We start from the raw sequence: 13,888 nt of genomic DNA on the forward strand, positions 1-13,888 counted from the left end.
ATAATCACTAATCACACATTAAACCAATTTTAATCATTAATCATAATCTTCAATCATCCTAAAAACCAAATTAATTAATAATCATTGAAATTGAAATTTAAATCATCAATGATTAATCATGATTAAAAATTTTGTTAATCATGAACGCTCTGGTAATGAGTGACCAGTGATAAGTGATCAGTGAAAAGTCATGAAGAATATGTGGATAGTGAAAAATGTGAAGTGAGACGGAAGTTGTGTGGAGTGAGAAGTGTGATGACATGAGTGAGAAGTGCGGTGAGAAGTGAAAAAGAAGTAAGCAAGAGTAAACATTGAAAAGTGAAGAAATAGAAGTGTGAATCAGTGACGAGTGGGAATCAGTGAGTTAGATGTGAATAGTAAGTACTACTTACTAAGTAGCTAGGAATGAGGAATGATATGAAGAGCGAGGAGTGAGAAGCGTTTAATGATTCAAGTGAGCTATTCGCTCTTTTAACGTAGTAAGACACTAGACAATGCAACCCAAGTAACAATGGATGCTGAACTGTGAGAGTATTAGCTGAATATTGACTGATTAATAGTGGCAATGGCTGAACACTATGCTGAATATTGGTCTGAAATATGGCTTATTCAACCTCTTTAATCAGTAATACATAGATGGCTGAATATCAAGTTAAATAGAATATTCTTCATCCGTGTATCCAGCATTAGAACATACACCAAAATGCAGAGATAGTCATCTGTTGTTCGACCTTTCATCAAATATGTTTTGACAGCTGACCTACGCAAGTTTTTGTAGTGCCATAATAGCATCTTCAGCTTTAATCAGCCTTAGTTCATCCTATGTTTTTGATTATTCAGACACAATAAGTAACACATACTCTCGTTCTCGAGGATATGTGTACAAGTGCGTGTGCGGTGTATATATTAAGGTGAGTGACTAAATAAGGAGGTTCCGAGTTCGATTCCCAGTTTTTCCCATAAATTAATTTGAACATTCCATTATCTCTTCTGGGAATTGAGTGCCGCAAATGATGAGAAATTAGCTTACGAAAGGTTTTTTTCCAACCACAAGAAAGAAACCTGATTGGTTACTGATTAAGCGCCTATTAAGCCTTAAATCAGCCTTTCGAAGAACCTCAAATCAGCTAAAAGTTGAATAAAATCACCAAAATTAGATGTTTAGGAGATGAATTAAGGATTGTCCCTTTTGTATCCCGCTTTTGTTTAACTTATGCCCCCTTTTTTGTGCCCTGCATAAAAAGAGGGAAAGATACTTAGAACCAATATTGTGCATAAGAAAATTTAATAATGACGGTAACTATTTATTGCAACGGCGGCCAGGGGGTGTTTATAGGGGATAGCAAAGGTAGGTTGCAGGGAATCTATGACAAAAGGTCGAAAGACATAAGGTCGAAGGACAAAAGGTCGAAGGACAAAAGGTCGAATGGACAAAAGGTCGAATGGACAAAAGGTCGAATGGACAAAAGGTCGAAAAGGGCAAAGAGGTTGAATAGACTAAAGACAAATTGGAAGACATGACAAAGTTATCAGAATTCGACAGAAAAACAACGATTTTAAAATAGAACCAGTAATACCAAAATTATTCAACAACTTCAAAACATTCATTATTGGAAGATAGGAAGGTATCTACTAAAACTTGCAATAGCTTATATGAAGCAATTTATTACCGCATTGCAATTCGAAATAGATGCCCATAAATGATGGAAAGTAATGCTATTCGTTAAGGTTAAATATGGAAAATAATATTCCTTGAAAGAGCAGCCTATGGGTTGAAGAAGGGTGAATCATAGATCGGAATATTGTCATTTGAAACTCCAATCATTACAGCGATATATAAGACAGGGGCAGGGGGATCAAAAATTCTCAATTTTTTGCGTAACGCCTGTATGAGCAAACAAAATGAAATTGTTTACTTATTAGTTATTAGTTATTACTCATTAGAATCTACCTATCAATCAAAGAGATGATCACTAAGAACAAGTAGTCAATGAATATTTCTGCAGTACAGTTAGAAAGAACAGCTATTGAAAAGAATAAGGCAAAATTTCTGATTAAAAAATAAGTCTCTAAGGAGTCAATAATTATTTCAGTGACAAAAATTAAAAGAACAGCCAATAAATTTAAGAAGCAAAAATTCCTGAACATAAAATTAAACTAAATTGCCATTAAATAAATACTACATTAACACAGCTTGAAAGAACAGCCTAAAACAAAAGAAGCAAAAATTTCCTATAGAAATGTTAGTGGCTGAAATGCATATGATTTCTATAACAGCACCACAATGTTTCTCTCAAAGAGCGGCAACAAAGGCTTGGAAAACATTTTGTCTTATAAGCGAGACATACCAGCTGGTAAAGTGGTCTACTAAAATTTTTGTTCATTCGACCTTTTGTCCCATTCGACCTTTTGTCCCATTCGACCTTTTGTCCCATTCGACCTTTTGTCCCTTCGACCTTTTGTCCATTCGACCTTTTGTCCATTCGACCTTTTGTCCCTTTGACGTTTTGTCCATTCGACCTTTTGTCCTTCGACCTTCTGTCCCAAAGCCGGTTGCAGGGGCGTTTCAGGGGGCCCTAAGGGGTTCCAGTGGGGTACCAGGAGAGGGGGTTTTCGAAATCAATACAAAAAGTTTCAGAGGGTTCCCGGCGGGTTTTGGAAGCGTTAAAGGTACGTTTTCGGTGGTTTCCTTGTGCGTTGAATGGGTCGTGCGTCCGAGTGGACCTTAAAAAGGTTTCGGAGGCATTTCAGAAAGTCCCAGAGCATTTCAGGCTAGTTTCCGAGGTGTTGCGCAGGCGTTTTAGGGTGATTCGGTAGGGGGGGGGGGTGTCTCAGGTGCATAACATAGGGTCCGAAGGGGTTTTAGAGGGATTCCGGAGGTATATCATTGAGTTGCAGAGCATTTTTGGCAGGATTCAGAAGCGTTACGCAGGCATTTTTTGGGTGTTTTGGAGGGTCTCAGATGCGTTACATGGGAAGTTTCAGAGACCACGTCAACGTCACACTATCTTTTGGAACGCCTCTGAAATGGCTTCTAATTGAATGGTGTTCTTTAAACTCCTTGACACGACTTTGACCTGAAATGCCTTAAAACGTCCTTGAAAACTCCGTAATTCCATTGAAACGCCAATCATTATTATCAATTTGAATTGCCTCTGAAACCCCTTTGGACGCCTTTAATAGGCTCAAGAAACCCCCTGAAACCCCTGAAACCTCTAAGAACGTCCTTAGTATGTCCCTGAAACACCATGAAACACTCTAAAATAACTCTGAAATGCCTTGAAACAATGCCCTCAAATCCGTATAACGCCCTTTAAAAGCTCCTAAGATCCTCTAAATTGCCCTTAAAGCCTCTTGAAACGTCCCTGAAACCCCCTTCATACTATTGAAATGCCCTTGAATTCCTCGTAATCCCATTAAAATGCCATAAATACAGAACGACACAGCCAGAACGTCCTTATAAGGCTCCTCAAATCCTCTGAAACAACACCCTGAAACGCCCCTTGAGCCTCTTGGATTTCCTTTTTTGGGCTCTCTGTGAACTTTCTAGAAACCCCCTTTAACTCCACCTAAATTCCCAGGAGTCAGTTTGACTTTCTATTCCACAGAATCATTACCTGTTATGTGGCTTAGTTTGTTAAAGCGTCGGTCTAGCGAATAGCGAATCCCACCAGAACGCGATTTTTTTTCACAAATGTCATTTCACAATTTGTCAATTAGCAACATTTAGTGCCTTCTAATTGCAAGTGTTTCCAGTATTTAGCACTTTTATTTAGAACTTGTTAAAAAAATCTTTCCTCCGTACTGAGGCTTATATCAATAATAAAAGTAAAGCCAACAAAAAAACGATTTTTATTCTCAAGAGTGCGTCAACTCCATTCAAAAATTTTAAAGAATGATAAAGGGTGAGTCGATAATTATTGTGCCATTTTCAAACTAACGTAACTTTTTTCCTACTTCACCAAAATCAACCAAATTTTGCACAGTTTCTCCTTATAGTCTATTGTTTACATATAATGAATTGAGAAATTATCAGTGAGGATCCGGTCGATATAGAATAAATTTAGTTAACAGTTCTAAAAAAAATGTTGTACAATCACATGCTAAAATCAAAAATCATGGTATCGCGCCTTGGAACAATTAATGATTATACATTATCGGATCATTTTAATGTTCGTCAATAGGCTTCAGGAACGGTTGTCAGTGAAACATAAGCTTGGATCTGGGTGAAAACCAGGCACGATGCACATAAACCAACCAGAGAGCTTCAATTATTTGTTTCAAGTGGAGCCTGAACATGTCCACATGGAGGGCGTTAATTGAAAATGTCGTGAATTTCACTAAAACGCATCCTAAATTTGAACCTATACCAAAAAGTTGAAATATATACATATACTAAACTACTGTAAAAATTTGGTTTCATTTCGTTAACTGTAGACAATTTGCGAATCAGTTGAAGGTAGGGTGGCACAATAATTAACGACTCACCCTTTAAAGTACCTAAAAGAACTGTTTGTTTATGCGACGAATAATGCCATGTTTGCGGAATGAATACATGCATATGCTAATTCTCCACACAGAAATATTAAATTGCTCCATGAAAAATGGAACATTCGAGTAGTGTCGGTATATGCAAATGTTGAATCTGTGTGCGTGTCAAGCATTAGCGCCATATCCTCTACAATCAACCCATTCGGTGAGGTGCAGCTGATCGGGCGCGCGAGTGGCAGCACTGTCAGATGTATACACAATCGTTTGTAAGTTACATCATGCTCGTTTTGCCACCTCTTTGCACCTGGTCATCGATTAGCAGTGCACAGTTCAATCACAAATGATAAAAATACGATCGATAAGTTGTGATGAGGTGAAAATTTGCATTGGTTTCCACTTTTAGTTACTACTAAGGGAGGCGATTGAGTGTTATTAGTTTTTAACCGTCTAATTCCACCCTTAATGCTTACCCTTTGAAAGATACGCATTTTTCCAATACCGCTTGCAGTCTGAGACTAAGGAAGACTGGAAGTGATAGTCAAAATACGAGGATAAGCATTTGAGGGTTGTATCAAAAGGTATGAAACTCATTACACTCAATCGAATGAAATTTAACATTAAAATCGCTTTGACATTCTTAAAAAAGTAACAGTTTTGTATTATATCAACCTTCAAAAATATAGTATTATGTGTATGTGTTTACATGTACTTATCATAAGAGCATTTAATCCTTCGTGGCATGTTGATCTGAGATTATCATCAGAAAAACACAATAATCAAACTGCCAAACCGTGGCTAACAATGTTCGTACTCACTAACTTTTCCCATAACCAAGCATTTCATCCGGTTCGACTCCTCTTCTCCAACCATTCATTCTTCATTCAGACATCAACGAGTGCCTGCTGCGGAATGGCCACGGCCCCTGCCAGGACACCTGCATCAATCGGTGGGCCAGTTACAGTTGCACTTGCGAAGGACTGCCGGGAACTCGTCTCTCGGCGGACGGCCACAGCTGTGAGGACGCCGGTGAATGTCCGAAGGCCGGCTGCTCCCATCAGTGCCTCAGTACGATGGGCCGGACGTATTGCCTGTGTCCGAAGGGATTTTCCCTGGGGGACGATTGGAAAACTTGCCAAGGTATGATAGGATTTTAGGTGCATCCCCCGTGTTTGCGAAACTCAATTTGGCATTCTTTTACTGCCGCCGCCGGCCGACTGCACTCTCCATCACTCTATCTCGCTCGAAACTAATTCTTGACGATGAATATTCAGCTTTCAGAGCTTTACAAGTTTCACTCAAACAACGAAACGAACGCTTGTTGACTTGCTTACCGGAACATCGACACCGATTGCGAGACGAGCCCCGTGCGGAAAATCTGCATCGAAACTACATTTCAAAGTCATAAATTATTCATCCTCAAACATTCTTCCGCCGTTGATGCTTTTGTTATGCAAACATATCTCGCTGGATGGCTGGCTGGCTGCCTGGCTGCCGCCGCTTGATGCTTCGCTTCTGCTCTATTTAGTCATATACCTACATTTAGTGTGTGCTTGAACCAACTACTACCAGTGCTACCAGCAGTGCATTCCATGGGTTTGAAAAGTCTATCCAACAAAAATGGCAATATGAGTAAAAAGTTTCGCCATTCATCGTGGAAAACGTCAAAGAGATTTTCCGGTGGAAGGGCGGTAGAGTTGGAAGAGGGTATGAAAAATCCTGCCTTTCATCAAATCATCACCACTGGAATCGACAGAGTACCCCCACATGCAAGTGACTGATGGAAAGTGTTCCTCCGTTGCTTTCGGCACAGATTGCGGGTTTCGAAATTGAATACAGACCATCTGGTTTGACGAACGGGGTGACTGCTCTACAACGGTGGCTGTAGGGTATTTGAACCAATAGGTGGCGAAGATTTGACATCATGGTGCTGAATATGTCTATATTGAAGAAATTATAACAATAATTTACTACAAATGTACTGGAAAAACTTGTAATTAGAAGGCACGAAATGTTGCTAATTGACAAATTGAGAGATGAAATTTGTGAAAAAAATCGCATTCTGGTGGGATTCGAACCCACGACGACGTATTCGTTAGACCGGCGCTTTAACCAACTAAGCCACAGAACAGGCAATGGTTCTGCGGAATAGAAAGCCAAACTGACTCCGAAGCCGCACCGTGAACACTCCTATTTCACAAACTCATCTCTATTCTCTTTTCGGCTTAGATGCCAATCCACAACACACTCCTGTTAATTAGCAACATTTCGTGCCTTCTAATTACAAGTTTTTCCAGTATGTTTAAGACATACCAGCAAATCTGGTAAAATGCCAGTAAAATGGGCAATATGTATCATTGTACTACAAATGTGTTGCTTTTGATTCATTTCTGTAGCATTTTAAAAAGATTGCTTGATTGCTCACCAGAGAAAGGTATGGGTCACTTGCCTGGTGAGCCACCAAGAAAAAAAAATCTTTATCATGATTATGAAGTCTCGGTGTCATTAGTAATCTTAGGCTCCCAAACATATCCTATTAAAAAAAAAGCGATTACGGGACCTATTGAATTCGTTCTATTTGTTATTATTCGTGGTTATTTCTAACAAAAAAAATGAATAAAATAAGAGACAGACAGCACTTAAAATCATCATTTTGAGGAGGATGAATTTGAGGACTCTCAGCTCAATATGTAGAACAGTCTCTGTATATGAAATTTATTAGGATTTTGAATAATGTTGACCTTATTTTGAAAACAGACACCGTCTAAAAAAGTATATTTTTCACTCTTATTTCCCTGTTCATGTTTATATTACTGTCTCCTCAACTTCTAAAACATGGATTTCTTTTTTTCATTTATTCTCACGGGAGTTGCCAGTTTTTTTACTTTTCTTGCACACTTTCCTAGATAAATACGAGAAGGATGGAGAGATGGGCCATTCGCCATTTTTTCAGCCCACTTTTTCTTCTGTTTCTCATGGTTGTTTGGGAGAGAGAGCAAGAAAAATGAAAAGGCTATTATCTTCTATTATCTTCAGGATGTTATTTCCTTACGTTCCTAATATTTTTCCACTGATCTACATTTCTCTTAAGTAGTGTAAATTATCCTATACACTGAAAATTTTCGCCAACGGTTTTTTCACACGGTTTTTTTTTTCACGCGGTCCGCGTAAAAACCGCCTTTTTTCAGAAAACGTTGTTAAAACTGCGATTTTTCAAAAACCCGCGTAATTAGTCAGGACCACGTCTACCGTGACTGACCGTGAAATAACACGTTTTTTTGTACGGCATTTTTTTTAAACGCGGTTTTTATTTATGAAGTTTTTTTTAAAATAACGCTTTTTTACGCGGTGCTATTACCGTCGTTAAAAAACTTCAGTGCACGACTTCTCTTCGTCAATGCTATGTGAAAAAGGAACTTCAACGTCTATTTTTTTTAACATATGATGTTTTGTAAATAAAGGCTTGATTTGTAATGCTGTTGGAACCAATGTAGGCAGATATTTGTACTATTACTGGTATCAAGTGTTGTCAAGATGCATCTGTTTTCTTTGTCTTTGTAGATTTTTTTTCAAATAATCCTTTCCATCATTTAAGATTTCTCAGATTTTCCTGTTCTCTTATTGCATCCGTCATAATTATCAATTCTTTGTTTTCTCGTTATTCTTGCTACTTTTCTTTACTTCCCTCTCTATTACTGTATAATCTATATTCGTCTTATATGTTTCTTAGTGTTTTCTGTTTTTTCGATTTTTTGGATCTTTTTCTTTGATCACTGTTATTTGATTTTCGTCTTTGACTATTTGAGATATTTTATAACTTCTCTAGCTTCTATGATTGTCTGGCTTCTCTTTCTTTCACGGATTCGTTGGTTTCTCTTTCTGTGCTAAGTGCTGAAGCTGCTGCGAATCAGCCTCCTATGATCAAAAATTCTACTTTTTTGCCTTTTTTTTATTTCGTCTTCAATTTTCACTTACATTTTTTGGCAAATCTCTAATTCCTCTGAATTTCTGGATTATTTAGTCGAATTTAAGGCTACTGTAGCTTTTGTACTGTTTTCTATTGATTGTCAACAGATAAGCAGTTATAGGCTGTTAAAACGAGTTTTCAAATTCAAAATGTTTCGACATGGATATTGTGACTATTTCCCTGAAGAAGCCATAGTCCTCGTTTCGAAATAACGGGTGAATAAATAACCCTCTAATACCCAGCACCGCCTTTAGACGTGGTATAATTTGAGCATTTTTGTATTTTCACGTTACTGAGCAATCAAAACTTTTTTATTTTTGGTTGATATTTAGAACTGTTTTGTATGTCTCAAAATGGGTTTTAGTGTCTTTTAAAAAGTATTTATATTTTTAAAAATCCATTGAAAAATTGATATTTTGGTCACTTTTAAGATGACATTATTTCTTTTGTATTGAATCCCAACAATTAACATATATAAATTTTATCCTTAATCATCCTATCATCCCTAAATTGAATACACTCTAAAATTATTTTCCTTAAAATTACAAGAAAAAGAATATTTTCCATGAAAAAAAAAGTCTTGCAACTATAATTATACAATCTCAAAATGTTTCCGTTTTATTAAATCGGTATCCTGAATAGGCTTGCAGGAATAATATTAAAGTGTAGGGATGTTCAAAAATATAAATTAGAAAAATCAAAAACCAAAATTCACAAAAAATACCAATTGAAGAGAATCGCCTTCCAAAATATGTTTAAATTGATTTTATATGACGAAAAATGATATTTAGATTTAGATTCGTTCCGTGTGTCCTTTGTCTAGTACCTAGCATCATTCAGTCCGTACAGTTGCTAGATGAAGACGGTCCTAAATAATATATTAGAGGGCGTTGTGACAAAGTTTTGGACCAATTTTTCATCTCATACAAAATGTAGGAGTTTCAAAATCAACCCAATTTTCTCTGTTTTATTGTAATTTTTCTAATCATCGTAGAAACAATCTTAAAAAAGCCCCTGAAAGCTTAGAATCTGAAGAATTTTATGATATGCTCAGCTCAAAATCTACGAAATAGTCACTTACACTCCTTTGATTCTGCGCGCCTCATTTGTAAGTTCTTCTCTTGTTTCTCTTCTTTCAATGCCTGATCTGATTTATGAGCTGTCACTGCCTTTTTTTTTTTCAAAATTTTTAATTTTCTCCCAATTCTTGGATTACAAAAGGCTTTTTTTATCTTACTTTGTTTCTCAACCATCTGCTGATTCTTCTTTCAGCAATATCTTTATCCTCTTAATTAATTGTTTTTTTTTTCTAGATTTTATATACGCAATTTTTTTTTCGCTGGAAAACAGCCATATTTTGCTGGTTTTTGCCATGCTGTAAAACCAGTAATCCAATCAGCAAAATAATTCTCGCTGAAATTATTTCTAATTTTGTTGGTTCCTCAGCTATCATTGCTGCATTTTCGGCAAACTATTTTTTGCCGATACAGTTCCATTAATTTATCTTGGAAAATTGTAATTTGGTGTGTACTTTTTCGAATTCTGCGTTTCTTTTGATTCTCTCTGAATTCTCAACAGGCTTCTCAACCGCTTCACATGTTTCTCGACTTTTTGGTTTTATTTTTTTTTTGTGTCTTTTGACTGCTCAGCTTCTTCTCCTTTCGTAGTTTTGTTGATTTCTTCAGAGTTTGGTTATCCATGTGTTCTTTCTTTTTTTTTCTTTTTTTTTGCTTCTCGGTTTTTTACCTTTTCTCAACTATTTTTTGTCACTTGTCTGTGTTCCCAGTCGTCAACGTTTGCAGTACTTGTTTTCCCTATTTTATTGTTCTTTTCCCAGGAATTTCATAGAACATCAATGTAAAAGATCTTAGAATGTCGAGACCCTATTCTGATCTCGTAATAAGGTCAATCACAGAAAGATTTGAAAACTAAACACAGCTAGTCCAAAATTTATTCGATATTTTTAAACGATTAAGAGCTACTAAATGTCAGTTTTCATTCAAAAAGTAACGTGTGCAAATGTATTAAATTTCAATGTTTTCATAGTCTCGGGACCAAGGAGGTAGGCTGTAATAATATTTTCAATCAGAATACTTGACAAAAATATACAATATCGGCGAAGTTTTTTTTTAAAATATAAAGTAATGTACTCCAGTAATAGCTACTCTGCAAATTTTCTTGTATCGTAAACCCTCGTAAAACTTAGTGTTGTTTTGCATATTTTAGTAGCTCCTTAGGTTTTATTTCTATATTTGTAGTTAGTGGAGCGTATCTGGTGAAATGATTAGAACACTTGAATATAACGCCGATGATCTGGGTTCGAACCACACTTCCGATTAACTCACAAATTGTGTGTTCTTCCCTCGGATGTGAAGTAAATCTGTGGGTTAGGAAATGACATATCTTCGGGATAAATATCTCGTCAATAAAGATAAAAAACAAAAAAAAAATGTTTTATATAGTTAGAATATAATCAAATTTACAGAGAAGATATTGTTCACATAATTGAACATTTCCAGCTCAAAATGCGAACAACTATGCCATCTTAGACTCGACATTTATCAATTTGAAATAAGTGAATACAGATGTCATGAATTATTTACTATTAAAGGGTAAGTCGATAATTATTGTGCCATTTTCAAACTAACGTAACTTTTTTCCTACTTCACCAAAATCAACAAAATTTTGTACAGTTTCTCCTTACCCGGGTAGAGGTGAAGTACTGACGATCAAAACGTGATATTGGTTTGAATGATATAAGAGATAAAAGATCTGAAAATAATATCTGAAAAATGTTCCTAGAACAACTGAACAATATCAAAATTTGATATTTCAAGATCAAACGCATAGCTTGCTGCTATTGGTTAGATCTTACAAGATCTAAATATGATCTGATAATGTTGTTCCAGGAGTAAATTTTAGATATTATTTTCAGATCTTTTATCTCTTATATCAATCAAACCAATATCACATTTTGATCTCAATATCAAAATATGCTATTATTGAGCTCTTTTCCTCTACCCGGGTAGAGTCTATTGTTTACATAAAATGAATTGAGCAGTTATCAGTGAGATTCCGCTCGATATAGAATACATTTAGTTCGCAGTTCTAAAAAAGATGTTGTACAATCACATGTTAAATCTAAAATCATGGTATAGCGCCTTGGAACAATTGATGATTATACATTATCGGATCATCTTAATGTTCGTCAATAGGTTTCAGGAACGGTTTTCAGTGAAACATACGCTTGGAGCTGGATGAGAACCAGGCACGATGCGCATAAACAAACCAGAGATTTTAATTATTTGTTGCAAGTGGAGTCTGAACATGTTCACATGGAGGGCGTTAATTGAAAATGTCGTGAATTTCACTAAAACGCATCCTAAATTTGAACCTATACCAAAAAGTTGAAATACATACATATACTAAACTACAGTAAAAATTTGGTTTCATTTCGTTAACTGTAGACAATTTGCAAATCACTTGAAGGTAGGGTGGCACAATAACTAACGACTCACCCTTTACATCAAAATATGTGCATTTTTCCTAATTTTACTTTCGAAATAAACGTAGCCATTTTTTACAAAAATTTAAACTTGATTTTTTTTTAATTTTTTGTCTGTGAAGATGTTTCAATTCATAGTAAATAAAATAAGCTCTGCAAAACGTTTAACTCAACTTAAAATTATTAACAAAGTATAGAGCATTTCCTGCACAAAACAAGAACAACTTTGCCATTTCTGATTCGATATGTTTAAATTTGATTGAAATATTGTTCATGAATCATTTAGTTTTGCATCGACACCTTATTCTTTTTTCTTCACTATATTCAAAAAACAAAAATGCGTGAACATAACCGAAGTGTATTCCATAAAAAATATAACTTGAAAACTGTTTGTTGGATTGAATTGATGTCTTGAAAAATATTTAAGAAAATTGAAAGACTTTTAGAAAAAAAAACTACACTGATAGTAATATTCATTGAGGTTCAATGTTAGATAACATATTTTTTTTATTTTTTGAAAACTTTACCCTTCGACTTTTTTTTTGTTGAAAGTTACATTCCAGCCTCAAAATTTTCCAAGAAGCCCATGGCGGTCAAACGCTTCTAACCATTATTTCTCGATTTTTTTTTTTCAGTGATTTACAATACGAGCAAAAGGAAACCATTTTTGTGATTTTTATATCAAAAATAGATTCTATGTACAAGTTTCAATGAAAATATACTAAATATTTTTTTCATACTTCTAACGATACTTAAGTTACAGCAAATTTCAAAAATAAAAAAGTAGAAAAATGTATGGGAGCTTAATATTTTATCAAAAACGGAGCAAATGACGGGGTTAGAAGTACAAGTAAATGAGGTTTGAATTTTTTTCATCTTTTTTTCATTCCATACAAAGTGTGTGGAGATCCAAAATTGTATCAATTTTCTGCAATTTATAGCAATTTTTCCAATCATCGTAAAAATAATCTTAAAAAACTCTCTAAAGCATTAAATCTCACAACTTTTTGATATAATCAGTTCAAAATCGACAACATGGTCATTTCTTGAATTAATCGTTGTCAATTTTGATTATTTCCTATCCAACATTTTTTTCAAACGCCCTTTTGGAAGGAATATTGGAAAACGAATAAAGTGGAAATATTTTTCGATAGAAGGATAAATGAGAAAAAAATCATTTCAATTGAAATAGGTCGCGTACGAGCGATTCGTGTGTTGAGTTGGAAATGCTCTAATACTTTCCATTTATAAAATATCATATCTCAAATATTAAACTTTCTTGCATCTTAAATTGTTTAACTTCTTCTTATTTTTTTACGTAATTGGCGTCATCTAATCCGTTTTTTGTTTATATGTCTTCTTGTGCTTTCTCAGTTTCTTTTCTAAACTGAAGTTTCCTTCTTTTATACTTTCGCTATTTTCTACATATATCTAATCTATTTTAACTATCATCATAATTGTCTTTGATGTATTTTATTCTCTGTTATTACATGTTCTATTTCTTTTTTAAATCACAGTAATAAATCTATGTTTTCAACGTTTTTTTTCCTTTGGCACCTTTATCTGCTTCATAAATTTGGTCAATAAAGCTTAAGAGACTGCCGTTACTGCCTATTATATGTGCATTCACCCTAATAGATTGCCCGTTCTGATCATTTAAAGGCAATAAAAACCATCACCACCACGATCCAGTACCAAACGTGGGCCTTTTTGTTCCAGTCTTTATTTTTTGAATGTGGATCAGCCTCTTGATGCAGTTTATCCTTTCACCATACACACAATAAAATGGGTCATCTAGCTGGCCTGTGTTTAGGGGAACTTTCATTCCATTGTTGTTCGCGATCTTTTGTGTGGATGTGTGAGTATGTTTGTGAGTCGACTATTCGAGTTATTTTCCGGTGGCTTTGGTTTCGAAAATATTTTGATAT

The 13,888-nt window shown here is 35.2% G+C and overlaps 1 protein-coding gene across 3 annotated transcripts in view; it reads left to right on the forward strand.

Moving 5' to 3' along the window:
• The window catches only part of LOC109404745 (fibrillin-3), a 375,815-nt gene that overhangs the window by 252,715 nt on the left and 109,212 nt on the right, over positions 1–13,888 (forward strand). For 2 of the 3 annotated variants that reach the window (XM_062854530.1, XM_062854531.1), the window contains exon 7: positions 5,377–5,628. The exons of the other annotated variant lie outside the window; for it this stretch is intronic. In XM_062854530.1, the coding sequence (XP_062710514.1) occupies positions 5,377–5,628 (252 nt within the window). The remainder of the gene's footprint in view (positions 1–5,376; positions 5,629–13,888) is intronic. 3 annotated transcript variants of the gene reach the window in all.

The sequence above is a fragment of the Aedes albopictus genome, chromosome 2 (assembly GCF_035046485.1).
Source record: "Aedes albopictus strain Foshan chromosome 2, AalbF5, whole genome shotgun sequence".
Taxonomy (NCBI): Eukaryota; Metazoa; Arthropoda; class Insecta; order Diptera; family Culicidae; genus Aedes; species Aedes albopictus.